Here is a 21387-nt window from a genome sequence, read left to right as displayed (position 1 = left end):
TCATTTAATGAGAGCTCTATTGCTCAACATGAGAGATTAGGGCCAATGGTTCTAAAGGAAATAGAGTTGCAAGAAATTCAGGATGGAATTTGGGGTTTGGAGAGTTATGATGATGTTCCAGAAGAAGACAACTTAACTATATATGAATAAATGTAGATTGTTGTACTGTACTTACAAAACATAACACATCCCCTGAAAATAAGCCCTAGAGTGTCTTCTTGAGGAAAAATAAATATAAGACCCTGTCTTATTTTCGGGGAAACATGGTATATATTTGCTTATTTATTGTCTTCTCCTCTAGAACATGAGCTTCAAGAAAGCATTACTTTTTGTTCACTGCATTCCCAGTCCTCAAAGAACAGGCACTTGATCTGCAATTACTATGTGATAAGGCTCGGAATTTGAAACCTTTCCTGGCTTACTGGTTGTAAGTTCAACCACTGTTCAAAAAGCCCATTCCTAATCCTACCACTTTGGGAGGCAGAGGCAGGATCCTTTGAGGCCAGGAGTTATACCAGCCTGAACAACACAGTGAGATCCCATCTCTACAAAAAAAATTTTAAACTTGCTGGGCGTGGTGGCCTTCGCCAAAAGTCACAGCTCCTGAGAGGCTGAGGCAGGAGGATCCCTTGAGCCCAAGAGTTGGAGGCTGCAGTGAGCTATGATGACGCCACTAAGCTCTAGGCTGGGAGACAGAACCAGACCCTGCCTCAAAACAAAAACAAAAAATCCGTGTCGCCTACCCTCGCACACCAAGGGGCGGATCCCCCCTGCAGCCGCGCCCCATCCCTACGCAGCTCCCCACAACTCCCACAGACATCCGCACACTCGGGCGGGGCGGCACAGGCCCGGAGGGCGGCGCGCGGGGCATCACGGGGCTTGTGGTCCCCCGGAAGGGCCGCTCCTGGCTCGTGGCCGCGCCTCCCCACACTACAACTCCCACGGGGCAGCGGGACGCGGGCTCCCCGCGCCGGCCGACGGGTCGGGCCGCCAGCTCGCTCGCGCTCGGGCCCTGGCTGCCGCCGCGGGGCGGGGCGGGAAGATGGCGGACGTGGTCGTGGGCAAGGACAAGTGCGGGGAGCAACGGCTTGTCTCGCTGCCCCTGTCCCGCATCCGGGTCATAATGAAGAGCTCCCCCGAGGTGTCCAGCATCAACCAGGAGGCGCTGGTGCTCACGGCCAAGGCCACGGTGAGCGGGCCCCGCGTGGGCAGGGGAGAGGGGCGGGGGTGGGGCCGCCCTTAACCGTCGCGCCCCGCCCCGCGAACTCCGGGCACTGCCCAGTCCCCTCCGGCCTGCGCGCCGCGGGCTAACCTGGGCGGGCTTTTGCGCGCGCCTCGCTGCCCGCGCCCACGCCAGCGCGCGCATTCACCTCGCCCATATGCCTGCTCCCGCCCTCCCTCACTCGCCTTCTCCCCACCCACCGGCCCGTTCTCTTCTTCCCTAGCGCGGCCTCGCCCCGCCCGCCGGCCCGCTCTCGTCTACCCTTGCGCGGCCTCGCCCCTCCCACCAGCCCCCTCCTGTCTACTCTTGCGTGGCCTCGCCCCGCCCACCGCCCGCTCTTGTCTACCCTTGCGCGGCCTCGCCCCGCCCACCGGCCTGCTCCTGTCTACTCTTGCGTGGCCTCGCCCCGCCCACCGCCCGCTCTTGTCTACCCTTGCGCGGCCTCGCCCCGCCCACCGGCCCGCTCCCGTCTTCCTTTGCGACGGGCCGTGGCCCAGCTTGTTCGGTGGGCGGCGGCGCAGGCTGGTTCCTGCCTCTTTTGGTCTTTGGTTACGTCTCCACCTTCGTTCCCCTACTTCGGGCTGCAAAGCTTTCCGTTTTATAGCTACTATCCTGCCTCATGGTTTGGGGGCTCTAACTCCTCTAGTGCCTCGGGGGAGGGCCAGCGCGCCCCTTTGGTCGGCGGGCCAGGGGTCTCTGGAGGCGGCCGGGTGCTTGCCCCGTAGCTCGGGGCTGTCCTCCCGCAGGCTCTGGGGTTCCAGGACTTTCGAACCTGCCCGCCCTCCGAACCTGACAGCACATCCCCTAGCCAGAATTTAAGTAATTCCAGGGAACTTAGTTTTACGACTGCATCAGCCCCTTCCTGGGTGCGAAATAAATTTGTAATTTTTTATTTAGTTTTGATAGTGGTGAGCCAGAAACTTTTTTGTTTTGAGATAGGGTCACAGTTAAATGCTTTAACTTTCCTTAGATTCTGTTTTCCAGTCTCTACGTGTCGGGTACATGGGTGTCCCTTTAGTATGTTGGACTAGAGCTGAGGAAAGGGGAAATGGCAATTTCTTGCCTGCTTTATGCCAAAGGCATGCTTTCTTAGAGCCCAGGGAAATAATTGTTTACTCAACATGTGATTTGGGGACATTTGTGTTTTCCTATACAATTTCATTCTGTTAGGATTAAGGAACTAAGATTTATGCAGGCACTTTCTATTCCCATATTAACTGAATTAAATGGATTAAACAAAGTAAAAACCTTGAGAAAGAGGCTCAGTTTAGGTTGTTGCTTTAGGTCATTCTAAGGATTATGTGCTAGTTCCCAGCATAGAAAAGTGGGCAAAATGGCAAATGTCAGTTTACAGCTTCAGGTTGTTGACTGTGGTGTAGTAGGTGAACCACCTTAGAAACAGTGTATTCAAAATAGAAGACCAAAAATGTATTCCTGAGCCATACAGAATTTTTGAATGATCTTTTGCTCTCTTCTTTTACTGTAGAGGTTGGTCATAAACAGTTATGATTCATTTTTAATCACTGTTAAATATTTCTCATAAGTTAGATATCTAAAATAAGCCTCTGGAAAATGACTGCTTCCCTGCCAGTTTTGGTATGGCCTTGCTTTCTTTCTGACCTCATGTTTTTCCTTTTCCCAGTGGTTTCTTGTAATTTAATTTGAGAAACCAAGATAATCTGTAGTGTTGATGTAATTTTAAACTTAATATAAGCTTATAAACTTAAGGTAATTTAAAAAATTAAGCTTTATGGTAAGTTTTTAAAGCACGCCTTTCATTTTATTTTTTCATTTTGTTTTAGGAACTCTTTGTTCAATATCTAGCCTCCTATTCCTACAGACATGGCAGTGGAAGGGAAAAGAAAGCACTGACTTACAGTGATTTAGCAAATACTGCAGAGGAATCCGAAACTTTTCAGTTTCTTGCAGGTACTCAGTGTTTGAAACATTCTGGTTAAAAACATAGTTATTACAGCTTTTTTTTTTTTTTCCTGTTCTCTCTTCACTGAATGAGACATTTTGCTGCTTTCTCCAGGTGCCAAAGTTTACCATGGCCTGGCACAGGAAGATATTTTTAATCTTCTCTGTTTGCATGTTTGTAACGTGGTCCGCCTAGAACGATAATGAAGTCAACAACATGCACGAGGTGTTGTGGTTGGCTGGGTGAGGTGGGCAGCCCCCGCCCCCTTCAGGACTCTCCCTGCCACTGAAGGGAACACTCGGGGCCAGTCTACTAGGCCCCAGAAACAGAGAAACTAGTATTTGCTGCTGTGGAAACAGCCCCACAGCTAAAAAGAGCTTAAGTCTACCCATGGGGCCAGCACAGCCTATCTTAGGTTGGGGAGTGTTGTTCACAAAAATATGCATAGAGCAGCAGTCCCCAACATTTTAGGCACCAGGGACCGTTTTTCCACAGACTGAGGGGGGCCGGGGCAGCAGAGCTCAGGCAGTGATGCCAGCGATGAGGAATGGCTGTAAATACAGATGAAGCTCACCTCCTGCTGTGTGCCCCCCCCCCCACTTCCTAAGTTTCATGGAAAACAATTCTTCCACGGCTGGGGTGGAGGGTTGGAGGAGCTCTGCAGCCTGGTCCTAACAGGCCACACACGGGTTCAAGGCTTGGGGGTTTGGGACTGCAGGCATAGGGCACCATGGTTTGTGGTCAGTAGAATGGGAACAGGTCTATAGCATTAGTCAGGAGACAATGCTGGTTTCTCTCATGTTCCACCCAGCAACATAGCCTAAATTTTGTCTTGTTTTGCAACCTGTTGTAAGAGATCAAAGCAGAAACTAGTACATTCTGAAATTTGCATTGCTGTATTCATAGTCTGCCATAACCAATTGTTGATGTGAGCTTTATGTTTTTAAGATATATTACCAAAGAAGATTTTAGCTAGTAAGTACCTGAAAATGCTAAAAGAGGAAAAGAGGGAAGAAGATGAGGAGGAGGAGAATGACAACGATGATCAAAATGATGATGATGATGAAGCTGAATCCTAAACCAAACAAGTGCTTTTAAAAGTCTGCCTGGTGAGGAGCCTCCTGGATTAGCACCGAAGTGTGGCACTGTTGTGCCTTAGAGACTTCCAGTTTGTCGTATTCTTTGCTGGCTAAGATGAGCATCTCACGCACCTTCGCCATAAACAGCCAAAGGGAAAGTAATCCAGGCAGCAGTCTCGCTGCAGGCCCACACTGCAGTGAGAGGTCACCAAAAAAGGTGCCAGCACAGTCAGGCACTGCTAGTTGATAGGCTGCTGCTCTAAACTATAGAGGCAAAGATGATTTTGCTTAATTTTTTGATTTTCAAATAGATTTTGAAGAGCTTCTAAATATCAGTTGTATAAATTCATATGTGTATATTTTGGAATTCTTATAAACAACTAGATTCAGTTTTAGCTAAATTTGTACTTTGTAGGTAGTATGTTACATCTAAATTTTTGTATTTTATAAGAATTTGATTATTCAAATATTTTTTTACTGTAAAGAAATATACTTTTCCTTTTTCTATTAAAGATCTGTACATATTTTTACAAAAATGCTTTATGGAATTAGTTTTAGAGTCCTCTGTTCTAATGTTTTGCTTACTGTCTGAGAATTTTGTGAAATTTAAAAATAAGCATTTCTAACACTTTTATTTCCAAAGGATAATTCCAAGTCAAAATTACCAAATCAAATAGAAAAATAAGTATTTCCTCTGCATAAGCATGTTCTTAAAAAACATTTTGTATATTGAAGATAACTCTGATCTTACTATTCTTTGCTTTAAATCCTTCTGTTGTCAGTAAGAGAAAACCATAAGCCTTATTTTCCCCCCATATAGGGTAAATGTTTGGCTCCTGTCTTTTTAATATCTTAAAAAAAAAGAGTTATAATTTACATCCAGCAAATTACCCTTTTAGTGTCCAAACTCAATTTTGACAGATGCTTTATAACCAGTCAATATGCAGAACAGTTCTATCCAAAGTATTCCCATTCACCCTTGAAGTTAGTCTCCCCCACCCCCCGCAACCACTGCTGTTTTCTGTCCCTCTTGTCTATAAAAATTTATTTTAAAATAAAATATGTTAAAATCTAGTTTTTGGCATGTAGTCCTGAGTTTGGGCAAATATAGTCATGTAACCACTACAATTTAGATACCACAGTTCTTCTAAAAAATTCCCTTATGGTCAAATCCATCCCCACCTTTTACCCTGGCAACCACTGAGTTATTCTCTGTCCCTATAGCAGGAGTTTTAAGCTTTGTGTGCTAATCTGTTAAAACTACTAAACTGCCATTGTTGTACAAGAGCAGCCATGGATAATATGTGTAAAGGAATAAGCGTGGCTGTATTTCAATAAAGCTTTATTTCTGGAAACTGAAATTTGAATTTTGTATAATTTTCATGTATCATGAATATTCTTGATTTTCTCCAGCCATTTAAGAATGTAAATTCTTCTTAGCTTACATACTGTGTAAAAACAAGACTGGATTTGGCTCACAGACTATAGTTTGCTGACCTGTCCTTTCCAGAATGTCATATAAATGGAATCATACAGTATGTAGCATTTGAGTCTATTATTTTTCTATTTAGCATAATGCATTTGAGATTAATCCATGTTGCAGGTTATCAGTAGTCCCTTCCTTTTCATTGCTGAGTAAGATACCATTGTATGGATATACCAATTTGTTTATCCATTTCCTAAGTACCTGGATAATTATTTAGGTTGTTTCCTGCTTTTTTTTTTTTTTTTTTTTGGAGACAGTCTTGCTCTGTCACCCTGGCTAGAGTGCAATGGCATTATCATCATAGCTCACTGCAGCCTCCAACACCTGAGTTCAAACAATCCTCCTGCCTCAGCCTCCTAAGTAGCTGAGACTGCAAGTGTACACCCAGATAGTTTTTTCTATTTTTGGTAGAGATGGGGTCTTGCTATGTTGCCCAGGCAGGCCTTGAACTCCTGGCCTCAAGCAATCATCCTGCCATGACTTCCCACTGTGCCTGGCCTATTTCCAGTTTTGATAATTACAAATAAAGCCTTATCGACATTTGTGCACAGGTTTTATAGAATATAGGATTTCATTACACTTGGATATATACTTATGAATGGAATTGTATATTTAAGTTTATAAGAAAGTGCTAACCTATTTTCCAAAATGACTCTGCTATTTTGCATTCCTACCAGCAGTTAATGAGTTCCAGATGCTCTGCAAAACTTGGTATCAGTTTTTGTTTTGAATTTTATATATTCTGAATGTAAGTCTTGCCAGATATGTGATTTGTAAACATTTTCTCCCAGTCTCTGAGCTTGTCTTTTCATTCTCTTAATAGCATCTTTTGAAGAGCAGGTCTTAATGTGGAAGAAGTCCAGTTTATCAATTTCTTCTTTCATGGATCGTGCTTTTTGTGTCATATCTAAAAACTCATAGCCAGACCCAATCACAACAGTCTCCTATGTCAGTCTCTTTGAAGTGCTGTGCTTGGCCTCAGTATCTGCATCTTTACTATTGTGAGGTTGTTTAACCAATCCCCAGGAAAAATATTAACTGGTTTCTGTGTTTAACCAGCTGAGACATTCTTAACCCACCATAAGCACTTCAGATCCAATCATTTAGGTAGCACTTAGCTTTTTTGGTTCCTCCTTGAACCACGTGCTAGACTTTACAGTAGCTTCCTAACTCATTTCCTTACCATCTTGCATACTGCTATCAGATTATCAAAATGATTTTGTGAAGATTACTCTCCTTTTCCTGGTTAAAAGTGTTAAAAATAGCTGATGTTTTGAGTAGCCAGTGGGGGCTGAGCTCTGTCTGTGCATTGGGTGTATTTTCATTGAATCCTCACAACTTGCAAAGTAAATAACCACATTTAACATAAAAGGGAATGGAATCTAGGGTTAAGGAACTAGTCCAAGACATACCTAGGAAGTGGTGGAACTGGGATTCAAATCTCAGGCTGGGCTCTTCACCAGACCATGCGGCTTTAAAAAGTGCAGTGTCTGAGCGCTGTCTATGGGGTAAATTATCAACTTGGCATTCAAGGCTCTTGACAATTGACCTCACTCTATATCCTACTCCTCTCCTCCATCACCCTTCCTTTTCTGCTGATAGGGGCTCCTTCTCCTATATGGAGCATAAACATCCATCTCACATCCTCCAATCAAGTATCTGTTATCTGGAATCTTTTCCTAATTCATACAACACCATCAAACACTGCTATGTTTATTTAAGTCCTTCCGATCAGATGTTGACTGCTTCTGGCCATTCAATAAATGGTGGTGAAATAGGGAGAATATAACTAAGATAGGCCATATTGAGTATATTGTTATAGATCTCATCAGTTTCTATATATTCTTTCAGTTGTGATTCGTTTATGTCCCAGGGCCAGTAGGCACAAAGGTGGTTTGTAGTTTTAAATACTAAGAAAGACAGGGTTCTAGATACATTAAGAAATAAGCACAGCGTGATTTTGTTTAAAAAAAAAATAAAGAGTCTGGAAAAAAAAAGACCATTAATAGACAATTAATTACCTATTAGTATAATTATAATCAGATATTTTGAAATTTTCATCTTCATTGTTACCTGAATTTTCATTATTTTCTGTAATAAATACATATCATTCTTAAAAATCAGAAAATAGTTTTAAATGAGAACAAAACCTTGGCTGGCCTGCTTTAGCAACAATGTACATCCTAAGGGTTTTCTGCCATTTCTTTGGCTTTCTTAATCCAACCCTACTTTCTTTTCCCTGCAGCATGTATTCTTTTCAGGATAGACAGAAGTCTAAAACAGCCCCATCAGAGTGAGGCCACCAGCAACTTCAGAGCAGGCCAATGTATGTAAACCTAGCGCTGGTGGAGGGGCTAAGTGACCACCAGGCTGAGAACCAGGACGTGACCAGCTTGGGGCTGTGCACATGACTGGGGCTCACTGAATGGCTTTTTATTTCATCCTCCCTCCTGGCTTGCTAGAGAAGAAACATCCAACTATCCGAGATACCTCGGTGGTCCCACTCCTGTCCGACTCATGCCAAATTCTCAGGCAGCGCCTAGCTCTGCTGAGTGCATCCTTCAAGGCACAGCCCTGCTGCGTGTTGACGGGGCTCTGGAGCTCCATCGCTGGGGACATGCTCCCACCTCGGACACCTGGACTCTGACCTGTGCCAAAAGAAGTGCTCAAATAAATGCGTTTGGAAGAGGCAGCTGTAAATATGAGGAATTTAATTTTATTTTTTGCTGACATACTATGAGGCAAAACAAAATTGACACCATACAAAATAACTTTATAAAATATCATTCACATCATATTTCATCAGATTTACAGCATTCTGTGCATGTTAGGGATTATGTATGGAGGTGAAAAAACACTATGCCAAACTTTTAGTATTAGTTTATATACACACAGTAAGAAACAAAACAAGTAACTGTTAGGCTTTCCATGGATTTATTGCAAAAATAGTGCAAACTACTTAACCTAGTAAGCTGTAAAAAACAAACTTGAAAGGACCCAGCTAAGCTTAAACATGACAATAGATGCTCATTCTCTCAGCATTTAGCTTTCTTCACTAGTTTTATCTTGTCAATCAAGCCACTCCCCTCTGTTCAGTTTGGGGCGAGTGTTGAGGAATAATAGAGGTGAGAAGACTGGCAGACTGGCGCTCCAGGGAGACCAGTTGACGGGGCTGCCTAATTTCACCAGTACATTTAGGATCATGCTACTTACTCAATGGCAATTTTTTGAGATCTGTGTCAAAAAAAAATTAAGATGCCATGATTTTTACTTTTGAGCTTAGAAATGAGTTATCCAACCTCGATGACATGGAGAAAGAAATTAAGAAAGCAGCATGAACAGAAAGGATTTGGAACATCATTGTCTGCTTGTAAACGTGCTATCCTTTTCCTTGGGTGTATTTGGGTAAAGTATTAATCTAACATAGGGCAAACTTTGAACGAAATATTGCAGTAAGATTTAAAAAAAAGGAAGGATATTATATCTCTACAAGAGTAACTTTAAAATTTCTTTCAACACTCTAATGGGGTCCAAAAAGCATATATCTAAACAAAATAACAAAACAAAATGCTACATGTAAAAGCTAAAGAAATAAAATGCAGCATATTCAGGTTCTTTTTTTTTGAGGTACCTATATAAATTTAATTGCCTGCCCCAAAGTACTCTTGTTAGGTTAAAAACAAAATGCTTACTGATGAGCCAATTGTAGGGCATTTATTATAACTGAGAAAGTGCAACAATGCCGATCTTTATATGCAGCATACTAAAAGGATGGTTTATTCTTTATAAAATATAGCTTAAGTATTAACCTGATGGAAGTTAAAAAAATTAAAATCTTTTTTTTTTGAGATCCTTTAGCAAAAAGCCTCCCAAATCAGCTTTCAAAATTTTGCCAGTAAGGAATGTTGGTTCTCTTGTAAATTCAGAGATCTCTTTGAAACAGTAAAACTACATACTACAGGAAAGATCTCTCATTTTTTTATTTCTTATTGGTATAAAGTCAAATTCTTAAGACTCCAAAATATTGTGTTGCCTCCAAAGACTTAAGTGGGGGGGGGGGGGGGAAGAGACTGCTATCGTAGGAAAAGTCTAGAATTGTAAACTGCCAAATATAAAAGCACGGAAAGTCACAGAGCTCCTTTCTTACCTGTCGAAGTTTTCCTAACCTATGGAGACCCTGCAGATGAATGCAGGGCTCTGCCTCCAGACAGCCACGACTCTCCCCTTTCTCTGTCAATGGTCATTAGCACCCAGCAGGTAAGTCAGGAGAGGTGGAATTCACAACAATCCATTTGCTGCTTATGAAATAAATTCTAACAAAAATGTGCCAGAGGAAGGGGCATGAATGGCTAGAAAAGCATTGGTAAGAGGACTTCTGATTTTTTTATTTTTGGCCACCCCTTCATTGGCGCAGAAAATGAAGTGATAGTTATAAATATGTGCATAGAAGAGTTTGGAATTTATTGTTTGTAAAATGCTAATTTGCTCTTGGATGTAAGTTTTTTTTTCTCTTCACAAGAGGGCAGTTGGGATTCTAATATATTATAGTAATTGGCTGGGGAAAATCTATAAAATTCCATGACCAATTGGGCTTTTCTCCCCATCTGTAATATAAAATATTTAATTTTATACTGATCTAATGCATTAGGGTTCAACATAAAAGGCACAAAATAAATAAAAATATTATTAAATAAACGGAAATTAGGGTTTCAAGTTTCGTGTGGAGTTGAATCTGTTTGGTTACTTTTTCCAATTTAATTTGACAGACTTAGTAAATAGCACCCAACTGTTTAACTGAGGTAGATCCACATTGTAGAGAAAGCTGGGTCCCCTCCATTTTATCTCTAAATTTAAGATGCTTTTACAAAAACAAAAATCCATTTTAATCATATGCAAAAGCAATGACAGGTGGCACTACCTGAAGAAAGCTTAGAACATGAGCAGGTTTGCAAATAAGACCCACACCAAGATCGTATACTCCATCAGCCATAAATAAATCTCAGACTGGAGGGGGGAAAAAAACCCAAACATTGAAAAATAACCCTGAAAAAGTCTCAAGACTTTCAGAACAGGTCTTTTTGACTGACTGCCACAGAAAAGCACAATGGTCCACTTTCACCATGCAATGGCAACAGCCCAGCCAGACCAGAGAGGGGGAGAGAAAGCGGGTTAGAGGGAGGGAGAGGTAGAGACAGAGTGGTAGGGAGGGAGGAAGAGGGGGAGACATGAGGAGGAAGAGAGCGAGGGAGGGAAAGAGGTGTATCACTGAATGCTTCCCTTTTTAACTCCAAAGAAAAGACTTGTTGAATTATTATATAGCATCTTAATCTGAACAGTTTAAACTCACTCTGCTAATATTTTTGCATACTCTGAAACTTACAAATTTAACATCTGATTAAGGCTTAATTTAAAGTGGCATCACCACCTAGTATCATGCAAGCATTGGACATCCAAGACACACGGCATGGTATTAAACTAAAGACAATGACATGAAGCCTCAGAATTGTATTTAGCAGGTATTATAATTTCATAATTAATTTTACAATCCATGTAGCAAATGAAAACTTATACAGAGAGGCCAATGTATATAAATAATAGTTTATACAGGAACTGTTAATTTACAAAACAGCACTGCATGGTTTCCATACTGCAAGCACAAGACATCACATAGCTCCACTGTACAGGTATAAACGAGTCCATAGACAATACATAGAGTACCACCTGAAATGAGGCCCTTTGAGTTGCTCGGCTTCTTAGAAAATAGTAAACTTTAAATGGTCATAATACATTTTGATTCAAAATGTCTTCTAAAATGTTTTTACTGTGGGGGGGAAAATCAAGAAGGGGCAAAACCCATGTATGGAACTTCTGAATTCATTTTTGGTTCTTTTTCAATTATTTTATAAAAATAAAATAAAACTAGAAAAATTGACAAAACTAAGGGTTAAAACCCCTCAATACATATTAGGTAAGTAATCTGAAGTGTACCAGAGGTAAGAAAAATCTGGATTTAGATACTACATTCTCTTCTTGTATTTGATGAGTAATTAGCCACTTTGCTGCACAGAAACTTACAATTATTCCCTTCAAACTTTTTAAAACATAAAACTTGCTTGCCTCTACAGTTATAAAACATGAATTCATACCTTTAACAACTACAATAAAATTCACTATTAAACTCAGGACTTGAATTTGAATTTAATGCTAAACTATATAGTTTAGGATGCGAGTCACACATGTCTGTCTGGCTTTGAAGAGGAACCAAAATTGTTAACGTACCACCCCCTCCTCGGCCAGCCTCCACAGAGAAAGGTTGTTGCTGCCTTTCAGAGCAGAGGGTCTGGGGAGAGGGACAAGCCAAGAGGAGCAACTAAGGAATGGTTTTCTGTGGATTAAAAATGAGTACACTGGGTTATTTCCCCACTTAAAACCAATAAAACCATCCCTTAATGGGGAAGGGTGGGTTTTAATTAGACCATCGGCCAAAAAACTGCTCAATACCTGGCTTGAAGAAGTTAGAGAGAAAAATTGCACGTTAGATACGTCAAAATTGGAATCCTATGTGCACAGCTCAAGGTGACAACACACCTAAGTCAGCAGTTTCCCCAAGTCACAAAACAGAGCCACAATAATGAAAAGCACTCTAAAATAAGGAGAGAAGGACTGAATAGCACCTTACATCTGACGACTGCGAAAGCATTTTACAAAGACATGATTCCAATTCCTTTTTTAAAAAATCTACTTCCATTACAATAAATATTGTTGTTGACTGACTATGAGAATAAAACCACCAGGCTTTACTGAAGGTCATGGTCACTGACTGACTCAAGAGATGGGTCATGCACCAACCTCCTGAAGTCCCAGCAGAGGTGGACCTGTCAGGGCGTGGGTGGAACCACGCAACCGGAACCGAGTGCTTCGCCTGCAGCTTAGGCTGTGCACGGCGCCACAGTTTACCACGTCAGGAGCTGAGGAGCAGACAGAAGTCGCTTCCAAGGCAGGAGGTCAGTGACTGACTCGTGGAATGGTACAGGCTTATTTCCCAAGAGAGACGCAGCCCCAACATGATTCTGAAAGGACGCTGAGGACCGGACTTTAAAGGCACAGAGTCTGAGACTGAGTCTTCCAGAACACAATCAGGCTGGCACTGATGGGACCAGAGGGAGGACCACCACCTGCTTCTTGGGACGGAGGGGCCTGCCCCCTCCCACCCTGCGAGACTGTGCACACCATTTCCAGAGTTCAGAGGAGGCTCACTCAGGTCCCTACAAGAGCACCTCGATCTGTTAAGCAGTCTGCATCACGCCCCCCGGCCAGTGGTGTGGGGTGTTCTTGGGATAAAATCACTAATTTTAAGGACCTTTGAAGCGGCAGAAAGAATTGAATGCGGGTGGCCTCGATGTCTAGTTCCTGGAGACACTTTGGGGAAAGAGTTAATATTTGGTGTTTTAGATTTAACTCTCAACTACTTACATCCACAGAGGATTTAAGTAGGAGATAATTCAGCCTCCTCTCACTCCCCCCAAAAGGAGATAAAGTGAGGTGAGGTCTTAGCCCTTCAGTCATGCCACCAAGGCATTTTAGAGACTTAACACATCTAAATTTTCCACATCAACCAAGAAGATAGAAAAGTGTTATCAAAAACACCAGTAACCTTCAGTTCTCTCATTTTGGAGTAATCTTTCACAAATGCAAACGTGGTGAGGGAGGCCCACCCCAGCATTCTGGAAATGCGCGTGCAAAAAGCTTACGGGCAGATCTGAGTGCGACAGTTCATGTGACTGAATCGAGGAGTGGGGCAGTACGCAGTGTCCTCTCCAACAAACTTGGGTCGGATTCTGGCCGAAACCCAAGGCTGACCCAGAGGACCCAAGCAGCCCATGAAGCAGGCCAGCAGACGGGGAGGTGTCCACCCTGAACGCCCACGCTTTGCGGTGGCCTGTACATACAGAACAGTGTGATGGCAGAATTACAAGACATTCTTAGAAAGACTGCAAAGGACACTTAGCTCTTTCAGAATTAAAGCACACCATGTAGCATAAAAAGCATCAAAACCTAAAACAACAGTGTTAAAGGCAATTACTTCCAGGTAATGATGTGTTGAACCCCTCTGGGCCAAAGTCAATCTCTGATGAGCGTCCAACATGAGAACAGAGCTACTTCCAGACACCCAGATGTCTGTAATTGTAAAACCATCTGCCTGTCCCTCCAGAATTCAGAAGCAAACCGATGGAGGTGCTATGGAGGGAATGCTAACCTTCTGAAGATTAGCAAACATAAGGAACCTAAAGAAAAAGGAGGAGGCCAGGGTCCCCAGTACAGTGTGTGGGTAAATGACGTTTCTGACAGCAAAGTGGTTAATCACAAGGAGGGGTGCTCAGTCATCAGCTCTCCCAGGACAGCCCTCCTGCAAGTCAGCACCGGACGGCTCACAGCGCCCCTAGTGGGAAGTTGTACTGAAGACGCCAGGTGTGGGTCTTCATGTCCTTTTCAAACAAAGGGCCCTGGATTTGCACAGAATGCTTAGCTTTCAACCCTCAGTTCATTTTTTCATTTTTAAGTGGGGAGTGATAGTAATTCAAGGTCCCAAAGTCAAAGGTCAATCCAATCTGCATTGTCTTCTGAAACCATGCCAACTATTTTAAACATATCACTAGCACAAGAGTGTTTAAGCACCTTCATGATTTTACAGAGTGTATAAAATGGGAGAAGAGAGCAGAGAAAGCCATTTTCAACCCATTCCTAAGTAAGCAGAAAGAAAAAAAAGTGCTTTCTTACATTAAACAGGAAAGGGAAAAGCCAGGCAGGACGCAGGCTGTTTCAAGGTTTTGCTACACGTAGCCTTGCACAGAGATGCTCCTGCCAGCCTGGGAGGACAGTGCGTTGTCCCATGCAGGAAAGCCCTCCCATGTCATTCACGCTGGCCTCTTAGAATCCTAGAGTCTCGGAGCTGGGCAGCGCTGGAGTCCCTGGTCCACCTGACACAGCAGAGGTGGTGGCGGGGGCTGCCCATGATCACAGTATGGCACACAAATTTTCAAGCCAGAACTGAACAGAGAGATGTTCACAATTCAGTTTATTCAGGCAACATTTTGGCTATTTTCAGTGTGGACAGCTACGCTTAAGAGCAAACATGATGAATCTACTGAGAATTCAGAGGTAGCCTTTATCTTTATCTGTGTTTAACTAAAAGGTATTTAGAAACCACCTTCTGTAGTGATTTGGCTAAGCCAATACATTCACCTTAGACAATAAAATGGCAAAACATATCGAAAGAAGCATGAGGGCGCCATGACACAGAGCAGACGTGACGCTGACACACACACAGGTTCGGGTTCAAAAATCCCTTTCTGTGTCTGACCCTGGATAGCCCGACCACAGACAGACTCCCACACTGGGGGCTGGAGCAGGTACTTCCAGCAAAATCGCAAGTGTACGGGAACAGCACTGCGCCTCTAGTCTCTCTGGCATCTATGGGTGTAGCCACACACGACAGTCTTGACACACAGTGACCTCATGGCTTTAAAATGACTTCTGACCAAAGAGACGCAAAGGAGGCCCTTGCGTTCCATTGACATGGGCCATGCAGATGCCGCCTATCTAAACTGTCAAAGGCTGGATGGAACCAGAAGATGCTTTAGGAGCCATGGCAAATAACAAGGAATTAAACAGACCAAAAGTGTTCAACACATTTATAATTAATCCTCTTAAGATAAAATCTTCAGACATCAAGAGAGCATACCCTCCTTTTAATAGATTGAAAACTTCCTTCCAGAAAAACAAGAACATGAGGCTAATTTGTCCTTCATGAATGGTCAACAGACACCAGGCTAAGAAGAAGAACAGAATTAAGTCCACATAGCTCTAACGATAATACTGAAAAATGTGGCAGTATCACTAAAACGAAGTAACATGTTGCATTCATAGCATTTCTTCTACCATAAATCTATTTACAATCATTTCAAACAAGTACAGCAGATGCAAAGTTGGACATAATAAAAAGACGTTGTCAAAAAATCAGTGCAATTATTTTGAGTTGAAAATTTTCCTTACAAAAATGAGTCAGCATATGTGTAATATGGACACCCCCATTACAACGTCACACGTGCGCCATGTCTACATCGAAAAACGTCACAGCAGACGAAACTGCTGGCACGGCAGCTACAGAGAATATTCTCGGTTACTTTGGGGAAGGGCTTAAATATAAATAAAATATTTGCATTTTGCAAGTGAGGCATATGAACACTGAGGAAGTTTCTGTTTCTATTTATTGTACATTCCTTTACTCATGAGCGTGAGAGATGAGTCAAAGAGAGGTCACAGGAAAATTTCTTATGGCTTGTCTGGGCCACTGGGATTGTCCACTGTCTGGATTATGTCAACTTCTAAAGCTCCTCCTAATGGAACTGCCTTAGGTGTAGGAAAATGCCCATGAAAAATCCTTTTCACTGTCCAACAGGTCAAAGTCAGGTTGAAGGACTCCATCCATCCAGTTCCTGCAGGCTCGTGAAACACGCCAAGTGCTACCATGACAAGCAACCAAGAGGAGCGTCCCAGCCCCCAAAGGCCCAAGGGACACTCTGGTGTCCCCACCACATGACGCTTGGCTGGTCTCTATCCTTAACATATTGTATCAAATATATAATTTGACTGAAAAACTGCCTTGTAAAAATAAAATTTAAATCACCCCACAGATCAATGTAAAATTACATTGCTGCATATATAAGAAAAACAATCCATCCAGAAAAATTACATTTGTGGCTTTCAAAAATAAATCATCCGGCAAACTTGAAGATAAACATTAGGCAATTTATAAAAGTTGGGGAAAATAACTTCTATCATATCCATCAGGTACCACATGCACTGGAATATCCACATTGGCCAAGGTCAAACCAGAGCAGAGAGGAAAAAATAAATAGCAACATTTGCATTTAACAACAATAAAAATAACATATAACAACAATAAAATTCCCTCCCCCCAACCTCACTACAGGAACTGAACTTACATTGTCCTTTCTGATGAGCACTCAGTCATGGGGTAAACATGTAATAGAAGTGTTTAGGCCAGCCTCAAACAGCATGGAAATCACTCCCTGTTTCCAACAGCTCCCTCTTGGGCGAGCCAATGCAATGACTCTAGAGAGTGCAAACATTCATTCGATGAAGTGTGAGAACACTGCCAAAAGCAACATACTCTTGAAAAGAAAAAGCAGGCCCTAAAATGCAGTATCAAAAGTGTGTATGTAAATACTTCTTGAAACAAAAAAATCAAAACCAAAATAAAACAATCCCTTTCTAAAAGTACAGTTATGCCCAGTTTTACAAAATTTATCTAGACTAGGAAAATTTGAGCTTATGACACACAAATAACAGGATGGTGTCTTTGCAGTACCAAAGGGCTCTTATACAAAATGGCAACTTTAAACAGCTCCCCCGGGTTTCTCTAATCACTCTGTTATTGGAACTTGTAGAATGTACTAGATAGTGGTAAAGGGATGGGAGTACATCAATGTTTTTTAAAAAGTGAATATTTTAAAATATATTAGGAAAAGTCCCAGTACAGGAATCTAATTGGGAGAACTCTCTTAAAGAGACAAGATAAATCCCAGTTTTCATTTTAAATAAAACCCAGATTCCTACATCATCATCTTCACATTCAGTTTGCTTAAAGCAAGGCACACCTTACTTAACAGTGGGGTGGGGACAAAGCCAGCAAGTGGGCGCTGCCCTGCCAACCCTAATGGCCCAGTGCCCTGGGGGAGCAGTGAAGGCCGGGAAAGGACGGCGCTTCCTGGGGACCCCCAAGGGCCCAGGGCCCCTCGCTCTGGCTGGCACTACCGGCTTGCGTGTGAACAGGGCTGGGACTTAACCTACTGTACTTTGAGGTTTTATGCTGTCTCACAATTCATCCTAATGACGGGGGAATGGTAGAAATTTGGGAAAACAATTGTTTACCTGAGAAATTGAAACTACAGCCATTTAAACTCCGAATCATCAGACATCTACAAAGGTATGCAGCCGACCCAACTGGAGACATTTGGTGTTAATGTTTTAGTATTAAACGTTTTATAAACAAGCATAGGGCTATAAAAAGTACCCTTCTCAAAGTACTTTGGCCCACTAAAAAGAAAATTTTCCTTCAAAATGACACACAAAAAATTTTTTTATAGGTCTAATTTTCTACCAGCATGAAATCCTTCCTAGGCATCAGCTTAGAAAATGCTTTCTATGTTGCTGAGGAGTCCTCCCTGCTGGTCCCATGGTATGGAAGCAGAAAGCCCCATCAGGGTCCTCAGACTTCAGGGAGCCCAGGGGCTGCAAGTGATCTTTTAAAATGCAGGTACCATGCCCCAGCCCTGGAGAATCTAATTCAGGAGGTTTGCGGCAGGCCCAGGAATCTGCATTTTAATAAGAACCACCGTTCCTTGGACAACTGAGATCCTAGTGCAGGTGGCAGAAACATACCTTTGAGATACAGGGTTCCAGATGATTCTAAAAATGGCCAAAAACTAACCTAATTTCAGATTTTAAAAGTTAATTAGTCAAAAGATTCCCTCTTTAGCTTGAGTGCACCTGGTAATTTAAGCTACGAGTATATCTATGTCCTTCTGAAAAGAGGAGAAAGTGCCACTCGCCATTAAGATGACAAGGAATTCCAACGTTTCTTACAGTGGAGGCTTCTGTCGTTCCAAAAGATCAAAAAAAAAAAAAAAAAAGATACAGCAATGCCATTAATAAGACGCCCGCACATGTGCACACACACACAATCACGCACACGCACACACACATACCTTACTCCAAGTGTGAATCTTCACAAATAATAGGCAAACCTTTGTCATTGCCCCGAATCCAGGCGAAGTGCCCAGGGCTGCTGCAGCTGGGCTCACTGCCCCTCCCACCGCCTCCAAAGCAGGTGGACAATGAAGGCAGAGGTGGGCGCTCACTCTGCATGGGGCCCTCCACTGGGCCTCACCCGACCGCAGTGCCAGAGGTAAATGTCACTAGGGCTGGGGAGGGGACATTGGCAGGAGAGAGAAAACCTAGAGCACAAAGCAGCACTAGGGAAGGGCCAGCCCCTTCCCGGAATTTCTACATGAAACATGGATTTGATTCTTACCAAAATTGTGTACAAGGACAAAAAGCCCATTCAGCACAAACAGAGTTGTCTTGTTATCCTTTATAATCGTCCATGGTGGCACTCTTAGTGCAACAGTTTCTAGATTGGCAAACCCACATCGAGGGCCCCCAGTGCAAACCCCAACAGCAGGCTGTGCCCTCTGGGGGCCTAGCAGGTGGCGAGCCTCCCCAGGGCAGGCTCCGATGCTGCCTGCTGGCCTCATGCCCAACAGAGAGCCACCACTGACAGCTTTCCATGTGTTTCAGTGCATAGATCCTAGGAAACTCGTCTAGCAGATGCTCGCACACAGAGAAGCGCACTCTGACACATGAACCTGTCTCCCAGCAATGGAAGAATAAATAAATTCCATTTGTGCTTCACCAGCTGAGCAACACGGGGATGAGGCGGCAGGAAGGGCGGCGAGCAACTGTGGTGAGCACACTCGTCCCTCCGGAAGGTACAGGCTACACAATCTACACTGGGGAGGCAGATCGCTGTCACATTAAGTCAATTGCATATTCCTGTACTTAAGCGCTAAGAACCACAAGAGGTGGTCCGATCTCCAGGCTCCAAAACACTCGTAATATGCTAAACAGATCACAAGAAGCACCCCGTAGTCAATAAAATGAAAAACAGCATCTATCTATCTATCACATTAATACTGCAAACCAGATATATATATTTTTTCTCTTACATTAAAGACATTAACAGTGAAAAAGGATTGTACTGTATTTATCACCACAGACCCGTATTCTTTAGAAACTTTGGAAAATAAATGTCACAGTCCTATAGGACAAATCTTATGATTAGACTGTCGGTATATTGTCTTTTTCTTTTAAATAAATTTTTATTAAAATGGCACTTGTCTGCCAATCTCTCTGGACCTGTAAATGCTGTAAACACATGGGGCCTACTTTCTGCCACTGCCCCTTAGTTCAGGCTACGTGCAAGGCCAGCAGTGGCAGAACAAGACACCTGTGGACACCTCGGCATGGCCACTGCCCTCAGTCCCGAAGAGCTTGTGTAAGCCATGTCAGGAGCACACGAGCATCACCTGGAAATCAGCTTTAGTGACAACATCAGAATGTTCAAGGCTTTAAAACCATAATCATGTTTCATGTTGCTTTTACTCTCAGAGAACGTTCACAGCTAGTTAGAGCCCATCAATTTCATAGAGAATCATGTGTTAAAAACAAGTAAATTGAATGACCAAATAAATTAAAAATGTTTTAAAGCCCTGAGTTCATAGACTGGTTTTAGGAGATTTTTAGGAAACACGGGACTCTATTTTAATAAGCAGCTTATAGATTTTGGCAAACCATATTTCCTACGGCATTGGGGTCTCATACAGGTCTGCAGTTCAAAATCCAAGTTTGAAATCTGGGACGGAAGGCATTCTGGAAAATGGAGAATCTAATAAAGTTAATGACGTCTCATGTTCGATGCTGGCTGTCACGGAAGGGCTGGCCATCTGTTGGTCTGAGTGTAGCTGGTCTCATGTGAATCCAACTTGGTACACAATCGCTAAACACTAAAACATGTCAAGCAAAGTACATGGTGCGCAGAGTGTCTTGATGAACCTGGACCGCTTTGGCCAGTGCCTGGTGGTCTCGCCCGTTACTCTGCCCGGAGGTATGGCTTCCTTCAGCACTGTAGGGACGAGACAGAGACAGGAAGAGCATGAGACCACGTAGCCATTAACGCACCATAAGGCAGTGCTTCGATAACTGCGTTAGGATGTCTGCGAGGGGCAGAGCAGCGTGAAGGCCACACAGCTAACAAGTGGCCACAGAGACGCTGGCATTCAGAGGTGTCTGTGTCATGGTCGGCTCCGGCCCTGTGGCCCGGCTGCCTGCCCTTCTGGAAAAGCAGCTGTTGGGGTGCCTGTGCCATGACCCGGCAGGCAGGGATGCTGCTCACCTGTCATGCTCCTTATCCACCAGGTGGTATCTGGCCCGGAAGGCCACCAGGTGAGCGTAGTATGCTGGCGCAGGGATGGACACAGAGCGCGTGCAGCGCACATAGGTGTGACACAGCTGGTAGGTTAGAATCTGTAGCTCATCGGAAGAGAAACGATTGTCATCCCAAAGGACGTGATAGTGCGAAGGCCGGCTTGTCCCCTAAAAGCAGATCAGAGGATCAGAGAGTTGGACCTGCCCTGAGATCTTGAAAGAGGATGCTGTAGAAGAATATGCTATTAAAAATGCATCAGAACCATGCATGTTAAATGGCCCTATGTTGGTAAAATATAAACTGTACATGCACTTATTTACACATTGACAAAACACAACGGAGATAAAGCAGTATTAAAAATGGCTATATTGAGGGCAGTGTATTTGTGTATGCTAGGTCTTCTACAATGTTTTCTTTATTAATGGCAAGAAGAAAACCCTCCAATGAAAGCTATATATTAACATGAGCACTATTTTATGTTTGAACGTGCACGCTATTGTTTGTAGTTTGAAATCTTCTGAAACAGCAGCAGCAGGAGCTGGTTATTCCACCAGGCATCCAAGGTGGCTCGCGCTGCGGAAGGCAGCTCTCCTGTGGAGCCCTCGTCAC

The 21387-nt window shown here is 43.2% G+C and overlaps 2 protein-coding genes across 2 annotated transcripts in view; one reads left to right on the top strand and one right to left on the bottom strand.

Annotated features, from left to right (window-relative positions):
• Positions 1 to 828: 828 nt before the first annotated feature.
• Positions 829 to 5581, top strand: CHRAC1 (chromatin accessibility complex subunit 1). Its single transcript, XM_012735945.3, has 3 exons — positions 829 to 1189; positions 3025 to 3151; positions 4092 to 5581. Exons 1-3 carry the CDS (start codon positions 1043 to 1045, stop codon positions 4220 to 4222), a joined length of 405 nt encoding a protein of 134 aa, XP_012591399.1. The 5' UTR covers positions 829 to 1042; the 3' UTR covers positions 4223 to 5581.
• Positions 5582 to 8404: 2823 nt separating this feature from the next.
• Positions 8405 to 21387, bottom strand: part of AGO2 (argonaute RISC catalytic component 2) — a 122578-nt gene continuing 109595 nt past the window's right edge. Inside the window, exons 18-19 of the mRNA XM_012735944.3 lie at positions 20746 to 20945; positions 8405 to 20475 (exon numbers count right to left, since the gene is read on the bottom strand). Coding sequence (XP_012591398.2) covers positions 20367 to 20475; positions 20746 to 20945 — 309 coding nt within the window. The 3' untranslated portion in view covers positions 8405 to 20366. The remainder of the gene's footprint in view (positions 20476 to 20745; positions 20946 to 21387) is intronic.

The sequence above is a fragment of the Microcebus murinus genome, chromosome 7, assembly GCF_040939455.1.
Source record: "Microcebus murinus isolate Inina chromosome 7, M.murinus_Inina_mat1.0, whole genome shotgun sequence".
In the NCBI taxonomy this organism is placed as follows: Eukaryota; Metazoa; Chordata; class Mammalia; order Primates; family Cheirogaleidae; genus Microcebus; species Microcebus murinus.
This window is presented reverse-complemented; position numbering and strand designations above follow the sequence as displayed.